Source organism: Austrofundulus limnaeus, unplaced genomic scaffold (assembly GCF_001266775.1).
Source record: "Austrofundulus limnaeus strain Quisiro unplaced genomic scaffold, Austrofundulus_limnaeus-1.0 Scaffold229, whole genome shotgun sequence".
Classification (NCBI taxonomy): domain Eukaryota; kingdom Metazoa; phylum Chordata; class Actinopteri; order Cyprinodontiformes; family Rivulidae; genus Austrofundulus; species Austrofundulus limnaeus.
This window is the reverse complement of record NW_013952631.1, coordinates 691,686-701,347: the sequence shown is the minus strand read 5'-3', so window position 1 is coordinate 701,347 and position 9,662 is coordinate 691,686. Positions and strand designations below refer to the sequence as shown.

Below are 9,662 nucleotides of genomic sequence, written 5' to 3'. Positions count from 1 at the left end.
AAATATAGCTATCAGGTCAATAAAACATGGGCATAGTAACAATTTTTTATACTACATTCATTTTAAATACACTAACTTCACTCCTTTGTAACAACTAAGGCAAAAATGTAATTAATTCAGAAAATCTTTTCAGGACCCCACCTTGATGTTTCGGGACCCCACTTTGGGTCCCGACCCCAACTTTGGGAAACACTGCTCTATACATCCGTACACCTGCAAAATGTGGGGAAATCCATGTAAATTACAGACAATCCATAGCTTGGCATGTATGCTCAGATGTTCTTCTGTGTTCCCCCATCTGTGAGGAAAACTGTTTAAAAATGCTTTGAAAGACTTTTCTAATACAGTGATGTAGCAGCCTGTTTAGCACAAGCCCACTCCCACCTCGTGCACTAGAACTCACACCTGTCTTCCTTCATCTTGACCCCATCATCATCATCAAACTTTCATTGTGTTCTGAAATATTTCTTCACTGAGAGAAAACGTTAAAGGCCCTGTCACACTAAGACGTTTTAGACAACTTATGCCAACTTATAAAAATTTTAAAGATATCTACGTTGAAGATGGAACTGAAAAAAAATCAATTGGAAGCTTCTTTTAGGCATGTACATACTGTAATTCTAACAAACCGATCAAAAATACTACTTTTATTAGCAATTTAAACATAAAAAAGTTTCATTAATTGTCTAGTGTGACAGGGCCTCAGTGCGGAGAAGAAAACATGTTTGAGGAGAGCCATGCTAAGGATGTTCTGTCTCCCTATTTAATATGATATAATATTTGAATAAGTAAATCTTGTTAAAGAAAATGAATAAAATCTTGTAAACTGATGAGTTTACTATAAAGTGCAACATAAAGCAGGTTAGGATGCTGAGAACTAAAAGCTACAGCTACATCTTGTCATTTGTTCTAGGACGTAAAAAACCCAACAAATTCAGTGACTCTTCACAGTTGATGCGGTTATCTTCGCCTCATGTTTTACACAAAACTTTTTTGAAAATTATGGATTTTTGAGAGTCATGATACAGGTAAATGTCCAAAGCAGTTGACTTGTATGACTTTGTGTTTTATAACACAGTATTAATTAGATCAGAAAAACACAGCCTGTGCTCTTGAGAAGAAAGCGTTTACATTAGGAGAGGATTAAAGGGTTAATAATCAGATTACAGTTACTGTAGACAGAGGAGAAGCTTTCCTGCTTTCCTGTTATTACTGCTACACTCATGTTGGGTGTTTTAATTTTTTTTTCAGCAATGCAAGATATGCAGTGAATCTGGAAAGTCATGTGGCCCCACTGGACCCTCGGATGGCCCCGGGGTGGAGGGCTCTGACTTTGTGCTTTACGTCAGCGGCGTGACCACGGAGCGATGTGGACAGGAGAACATCGTGGCATATGCTGCCTACTGCCAGCTCGAGGCAGAGCTGGACAGGTGGGAGGACTACACAGGCTCAACATATCATTAAATATTCCTTTAACAGGCAAAATAACAATACAAATCATTATCAGTTTTTAAACCTGAAACCTCTGTAGTAGGGGTGAACTGTGTGGCAAAAAATATCAAAGTGTATACAAACTGTAAAAATATCTAAATCTTGAATGATTATTTAAATCCTGAAATGTTTCCCTGTTTTCTACAAATTTACAAGTTAGAAATGAGCTCCTGCAGATCTTTCTTTCCTGTCCTCTCTTCCAGACAGTCTTTATCAACACTTTGTTTCAGTATAAACGTACCTGTTGTCTCTCCTAACCGATGCTCTCTGTTTAGGTTGTAAAAGTTTGTCGTTCTGCCATCCGACATGTGACCCTTGTTTGTGAAACTTTGGATATAACTTGTTTGTGTCTTCTTATCTGGAAAAATAAAACTCAAACCATTTACATGACATTAACAACATGTATGTGTTTTCAGACCCATAGCAGGATATGCCAACCTGTGTCCTGCTATGATCTCCTCCCAGCCTCAGGAGTTTGAAGGGATGCTTTCCACAGTCAAACACGAGATCATTCACGCTCTGGTAAACATCTGAACTCTACCATTTTCCATGTAGGGTTCAGGTTTCTGCAGTATGAGTTATGAACAGTATAGTCTGTGTCTTCTGTCCTGCAGGGGTTTTCAGCTGGTCTGTTTGCCTTCTACCACGACGATGAGGGTAAACCTCTGACTCCTCGCTTCGCCAGTGGCCTGCCTGCCTTCAATGAGAGGTGAGTATTATACTTCACCTGATCAAACGCCTCCATCTGCTGAGGTGGGATGTGTCTGTTCGGTCTCTGATGGGTCTGATGTGGACCACAACAGTCTTACTGCAGAGCAGATTTAAACTACATGCTGTCATCAGTCAGAATCTGTAATCTGTAATCTGTGTGTCAGTCTGGGTCTGTACCAGTGGAGCGAGGCGGTGATCAGGAGAGTCAGCAGACTGTGGGACATCAGAGGAGGAGAGATGGTTCGTCACCACGTTCACGTCCTGGTCACTCCTCGGGTTGTGGTAAGGACCTGACCTGCTTCATTCAGTTTGTGCTATTTTTGGGCCTTTAATTAGTTAGTCCTTTATTTAGTCTCAGATTTTCTTTAATATAAAACCTTTGGTATGTTTTTGACCATCTTCTTGCAGTATTTTTGGTAATCTCTGATGTTGACCTTAAAGCTGCACTAGGTAACATTTGTAAAAAATGTTTTACCTATTTATTAAAACAGTATGTCATGACTGAATATGAGACAGATAATCTTCCCTGTTGGGGCACCAGATCAGATTTACTGATCAATATTTATTCACCCTTTTTAATCAGACTCATATTTACTGAGATCCTAAGATATGCAGGGAATTCTTATCTCAGGCCAAAAATACTCAAAGATGAGGAACCAGCTTTGTCTTTTATGGTAATTTATTACAAAAAATAACAAGAATCAATTTAATGGAATCATGAATAGAAACCGTAAAATAACAACATGAAAGATGAAGCAATAAGGTTTCAAAACAGTTAAAGATGAAAATTATTGTAAACTTGATGTTATACATCTAAGTTAAGGTCTGGATGTTTAAACCTTTATAGAATGAAAATATGTGACCCATCACATCGAAACAAGGATTAAGTCCAAAAGTTGTATATGGAGAAAAAGGCAAATGTAGTGTTTTGACTAAAATGTTAACAAAAATTGCATTTTGTCAAAATATAATGAATAAAAGCCTTATTAATGTATCATTTGAATGAACTGTCTGAAATATAATCATAAAACAAAATTTTGAAGCATTTTTTTGAGCAGTAGCAACAAAAAACCTGATTTTGAGGAAAAACGCCTTAAAATTTTGAGATTTTCCCCGTGAGTTAGCAAAGTTTTGCTTCTTTTTAGCTGGGAAATCTCAATATTCAGATATAATTTGAGGTTTCCTCTTTATAAGGACATCAAAAATTTCTCATTAAAATGACATAAAATTAGGATTCAGACCAAATATTTATGTATTATTGTAACCAACAAGACAAATTAAGTCATATACATATATGAATTTAATTATGATATCAGAATGATCCAGGTATCAAAATGTAGCTTTTAAAGCCAAGAATCTGAAAATGTAATTAGGTCATTTTGACCAAATTTGACTTAATCCTCATTTCGATGTGATGGGTCACATATAATTTTCCCCAAAGGAAATATTTTTCTTCTATTAATTAGCTGACAAGAGACCCAGGTTAAGACCTATAAGTTTTTGTCAATTTGGAAATAAGATGTTAGGATCTTGGTCAGTCGAACTCTAGGATAGCTTGGCTGTCTGTCTCAAAACAGCCTTATGAGACCCCGCCGGGTCAACACAGTTCTCTTTTGTAGTAATTAAAAATTTATCATTTTTTCCCTCACATGATTTGCTCGTCCATCTCTATCCAGTTGCAGAGCCAGACATTTTTCTCAGGGGTGGCCAGACTGGGACCACTACTCACACAGGGGTGGCCAGGAATATTACATCATTTTTTACTTGAAAGTTTCTGCATATATTTATACAGGCAGTGACTACCTTATAAACATGGGTGTCCGAATCATTTTAAAAGTTGGGGGACAGACTGTAGGGGGTCTGGGGGTCCACCCCCAGAAAATTTTGAATAAAATAGATGCCATTTCCTTCATTCTGACATATTTTACCAAGTTTATAAACATACTCTTATCTACATAAGAGTATGAAATAATTGAATAATTGAATAATTATTTCAGAGACAGATTATTCATTAAACTAGTTCCATCATCCTGTATTTAAACTCACTGCTATGGCTGAGATAAGGTTAGTGACACAATTTATCATATCCAATGACTTTAGGGGTGCCTTTTACTTTTATATTGTTTATTGATTTATTTTTAATTGTAACACGTCATTGTGCCAAATAATGATGACCCTCAACTGCATGTTTAAAAGTAATATTTATAATTTTACCCAATGAACAGGTGCAATATTGATAACCACCAACAGTGACTTTAGAGGGCTGTTTCACTTTTTCTGATTTAGTGATAGGCCTACTCAGAATCAAAAGGGACTGAGCATCATGCAGCCTTCATAGCATAAAATGACATAAATAAATAAATAAAATATTTATCACCTTAAGTCCAAATGTTGACACCATAAGTCAGATTAAATAGTCATATGATCTGTATATAAAGAAAATCATCACTTCCTTGTCATTACTCTTCTTCAGTGATAGAGCTTGGTGATGTTTCAAACTGTTAAACATTGCCACCAACTGTTCAGGAGGATTATTGCACCCCTAAAGTTTGTTTCACTGTGTAAGGGGTGTGTACAGCAGGGTGGCCAATGGGGTGGCCAAAGATTTGTCTGTGGTGGCCATGGCCACCCCTGGCCACCCCTGGCTCCGCCTCTGTCTCTATCTCCTCTATAAAGATTAAAACAGACTGTCGTGTCATCATTATTTGCATGACAAGAACAAATTATTGAAAAATAATATAGAATTTGTCTTGAAAGCTTTTTCAGACCAAAGTTCAGTTATTTAGGAAACATGGTCAAGGGGTCATGTCAGGGGTCATGGTCGTTCATGCTATGGAGCAAATTTTGAGCTTAAGTCCACCATTTTTATCCAAACTCCCTACTGCAGCGTTAAGACATGCCCCGTTTCATGCAGGACTCAAATTAGATTAAAGGAATAATTCAGATTTTCTAAAAATGGGAATTCTGTGGAAAAGTAATTAAAAAAAACAATTAACATTTAACCCTTCGGAATATGGCTCTTCATAGGATCTTATTTTAGAAAACAATTAGTTAATATTCACAGTGGTTAATTCCAACACTAATTTAGATACCTTTACACTGCTGTCAGTTTGCATTACACAGATATGTCATAAATTATAAGTGTAAGCAGGAGCAGCTGCTAGCTGTAGCTATTCTAGGGCATCCAGAGGTCATTTCCTGAAGGGCTTTATTGATATTTCTGGTAAGAAATTGGTTAACTGACATTCAGACTTTGCACCTCAGTCTGCTAAAATTTGTATTTCTCCAAACTGATTGTGTTCAAAAAACAATCTACCACAGGTAAGATATGACTACTACCTTTCCACAAAGCGTTACTGCAGAATAGTTGAACTTTTCCTTTAATGTATTTATTGAATGTTTTGTTTCATGTGGACTTTTAAGAATACTTCACAGCAGTGGAGTTAAATTGATAAAATCTGGACTTTATTTAGTAATTTAAAGTGTCTGAGCTGCATGTTGTTTCTTCAGGAGGAGGCAAGGAGACACTTTAACTGTCCCATCCTGGAGGGGATGGAGCTGGAGAACCAGGGAGGCACAGGAACTGAACTCAATCACTGGGAGAAGAGACTGCTGGAGGTTTGCTCCTTCTCTCTGCTGCTTCCAGTACCAAACACTGTCCCCCACGTCTTCACTGTTTGTGTTTGCTTGTATCGTTCCCTCAGAACGAGGCGATGACGGGCTCTCACACCCAGAACAGGGTGTTCTCTCGACTCACACTGGCCATCATGGAGGACAGCGGCTGGTACTGGGCCAACTACAGCCTGGCTCAGAGGCTGGACTGGGGCCGGGGCCTCGGCTGTGACTTTGTCATGAAAAGCTGCAAGTTCTGGATGGACAAGCAGAGACAGAGGTTAATTTGTGTCATACTAAGCTTTAGTTTGGACTTTTCATTCTTATAACAAAAATATCTGATTTAACTTTAAATCTGGAAAACAAAGTATTTTATTTGAGCTGAGAAAACCTCACTGTTAACAGAGATCTGAATAACAAGCAGTAAGTRAGAAACGTAATGTATTTCTTAAATTATTATTTTAATTACTTTAAGCGTGTATATCCTGCAGATTTGTAAACTTTTTATTTTTAGATGTTTTAAGCCGGAAGAGTCAGTCAGATCATTGACGTGTCAGTGTTTATCTGTTGCAGGCGACATCCTGTGACTCCGTACTGCAACACGGTGCGAGCCTCTCCCCTGCAGCTGACCTGCAGACAGGACCAGCTGGCTGTGGCTGTCTGCAACCTGCAGAAATACCCCCAGGAGCTCCCTCTGGAGTACCAGGTGATCCACAAAACTATAAAGATGTCTGAAAATGTACAAGTTTTTGTTTTTCTGTGAGGAATTAGCAGATTGCTGTACTGCTGGAGTGTCACCACTCTGTGTGCAATTCAGAAGCCTTATGCTGTAACCAGTTTGTGTTTGTGTCAGTACTTTGATCAGATTCCGGATGTTGAAGCTGATCAGCTGTCATTCTTCGGAGGTGCCATTGAGATCGCTGATTACTGCCCCTTCAGCCAGGAGTTCAGCTGGCACCTGAGCGGAGAATACCAGAGAAACTCGTACTGCAGAGTGTCAGAGAACCAGCCAGGTGCCAAACAGTTCAACTAAAGATTATTTATGATGACAAACCTGTTAGGAAACTTAGATTTAAAGGTAGATTAGAAAAGAAAGATTAGAAAGTTATATGCTATGAACTTGTTCTTAATCAAGTCTGAATTACAGCAAATATCAGTTTGTTTGTGTTTGTTACATTTTATATTTTAAGAGTATTCGCTCAGCTGGGCCCAGAATAATTTATTTATTTATTGAGCTGATAAACATTTGTTTTGTCCAACTGTTGAAGCTGGTTCTGTCTGTGAAATGAGTGCATGCTGTTTTCTTCAGACTGGTGGAGGAACTATGGAGCAGAGCAGTATGGATCAGACTCTGTGTGTCTGTACCAGAAGTCAGCCTTCGTGATGGAGCAGTGCACCCGCAAGATGACGTACCCGGACTGGGGTTCTGGTTGCTACAAGGTGCAGTCAGTTTGTAAAACTTTCTATGGAACATGACACTAACTATATTTTTGCATCTCCATCCATCTCCCTCCTGGTTGCCCTCCTCCTCAGATGATGCACACAGAGCTCGACAGCAATACAGTTTAAGGTTCACTTTTTAAAATGCGCATTTCTCACACGTGCAGTGGGTGGGGGGGTCAGCCGTGTTTAATGACGCAGGCTGCAGTGCAAAGCAAGAGTAACCGGGGGAGAAGAGTGGTGAACTTGTTTTTAGCAGCAGAACGCTTGGGTTATCTAATGTTATTTATTTATTTTTAATGTCCTACAGGCTCTGAGAGAAAATTTCATGCTGAGTTTTTGAAAAAAAAATCTTTGAGATTGCTCTAAATGTCTGTATAACTGCAAAATGAGGGAAAATCTGTGTAAATTACAATCTGTTGCTGTGAGCAGTTGTCAACACCCGTCCTCCTCTCTCTAGATCAGAGGTTCTCAGACTGGGTTCCCAGGACCCCCAGGGGTCCATGAGCTTTAACTTGGGGGTCCTCATAAATTTCTAGGAACTATTAATTTTGTTTTTCATTTAAAGACTGTTTGAACGCATATAGGGGAATGATGCACCAACAAAACAAACGTACTCAACTAAATAAACAATAATTATTCCCATGGCATTGAGGGGTTAAAATGGCCCCTGGGATGTATTCACACTTGTAAGGGGTCCTCAGACCCATTAAGTTTGAGAAACCCTGCTCTAGATGCACGACGGAGTGCGTGCCTGGGCRGGACAATTGCTTTTGTTGACATTGATCAGCTGACTCATTTCAATACACCTTAACAACATGAGGTGCTTTGCATTGAGCATTTATGGTTGAGTGTGGGTGTGTAGAGGGCAGAACCTGAGACTAGTCCTTGTTTGCAAACTCTGAGGTGCAGCTGTGATCTATAAAGGAAAATTGTTGAAGGTGCATATGCACGCTGTTTCTCTTGGCGTACACCATTTTCGCCTTCACTTTTAGTATGAATTCTATGCAATCCTTTATAAATGAGGCCCCTGGTCTCTCCAGCATCATGGTAAAAGTCAGTATGTGGTATTTGTACTTTTACTCCACCAAACATAATGATTGACGTTTATAAAAAACATCTCTATTTTGGTCTGACCCATCAGAAGATATTGTTCCAGAAGTTTTATGGTTCATTTCGATAAAACTTTACAAAGCTGCTAACTGAGTTCTGGGAAGTCTGAGGTAGAGCTCTGAGTGTGTGGCTCCCCCTGAAGGACTTCCAGATACCGCTGGGAGAAGAACTAGAGCATCTCGGGCCTGGGAACACTGGGGAATCCCCCAGGAGGAGCTGGAGGGCTTCTCTGGGGGAGAAGTTGGGTTTTTTTCCTGGTCTAAGCTCCACATCCTGACCATGGATGAGCATTTTTAGTAAAAATATCAAAGTACCAATCTCCTCATAAACCACACCTAAAGGCCACAAGTTTGAGAGATATTTAAATACTCTGTGTTGAAGGAGAAAAATTAAAAAATATACTGTATGTATAGCAGTAAATATACTATAAAAATATACTAAACTCTCTCTGTGCAGGTGTCGTGCTCAGCTCAGGGCTTGACGGTGTACGTTCAGGATCGCTCCTTCCACTGCACCCGCAAGGGTCAGCTGCTGACCATCAGTGTTCGAGTCAGCGACTGGGTTTACAATGGAGTCCTGATCTGTCCCGCCTGCACTGACTTCTGTGACAACTGCCCCCTGCCCCACCAGCTGCTGCCCATTAACACCACACGGAGCGGCCCTATTGGTCAGTGCCTCTTACACCTAAAGAAACACTTTTTAATCTAAACTGTGTTTAGACCGTGTGAGTTCCTGTTTCCTGGTTTTTGAACACACTTTGATGAGAGTCTGCTCCTTTCAGATCCCTGCTCCAGTTCTCCAGGTCTGGCCATCACTCTGTGGCTCCTTCTGCTCAACCTGCTTCCTCTGGTGGCTGGACTTTTACTGTGCCACTACAGCTGATAACACACACACACACACACACACACACACACACACACACACACACACACACACACACACACACACACACACACACACACACACACACACACACACACACACACACACACACACACACACACACACAGAGCTATCCATTTGGGGACATTCCATTGACTTCCATTACATTTCTACAGCCTAACCCTGAACAAACCCTAAGGCTAACCTCACAGCCTCACCTGACCCTAAAACTAACCTAAACTCAAGTCACACTTTGGTCCTAAACCGAACCCCCAACCCACCAATGGCATTTAAACCAAACGGGGACTAGACTTAGGTCCCCAAATGTAGGTGTTTTGTCTTAAAATTGCCCCCAAATGTCACCAAAAACAGCCCCCCCACACACACACCTACTATGTTTCTCTATCCTTGTC

General features: G+C 39.9%; 1 protein-coding gene across 2 annotated transcripts in view; it reads left to right on the top strand.

Moving 5' to 3' along the window:
* The window catches only part of lmln (leishmanolysin-like (metallopeptidase M8 family)), a 40,196-nt gene extending 30,889 nt beyond the window's left edge, over window positions 1-9,307 (top strand). Inside the window, exons 6-16 of one of the 2 annotated variants that reach the window (XM_014019759.1) lie at window positions 1,252-1,430; window positions 1,908-2,013; window positions 2,106-2,200; window positions 2,367-2,484; window positions 5,713-5,820; window positions 5,907-6,094; window positions 6,388-6,520; window positions 6,668-6,827; window positions 7,124-7,254; window positions 8,824-9,034; window positions 9,149-9,307. In XM_014019759.1, coding sequence (XP_013875213.1) covers window positions 1,252-1,430; window positions 1,908-2,013; window positions 2,106-2,200; window positions 2,367-2,484; window positions 5,713-5,820; window positions 5,907-6,094; window positions 6,388-6,520; window positions 6,668-6,827; window positions 7,124-7,254; window positions 8,824-9,034; window positions 9,149-9,249 — 1,530 coding nt within the window. In that variant the 3' untranslated portion in view covers window positions 9,250-9,307. Of the gene's footprint in view, window positions 1-1,251; window positions 1,431-1,907; window positions 2,014-2,084; window positions 2,201-2,366; window positions 2,485-5,712; window positions 5,821-5,906; window positions 6,095-6,387; window positions 6,521-6,667; window positions 6,828-7,123; window positions 7,255-8,823; window positions 9,035-9,148 lie in introns of both variants that reach the window. The other variant, XM_014019758.1, reaches the window with a different exon arrangement.
* Window positions 9,308-9,662: the final 355 nt, after the last annotated feature.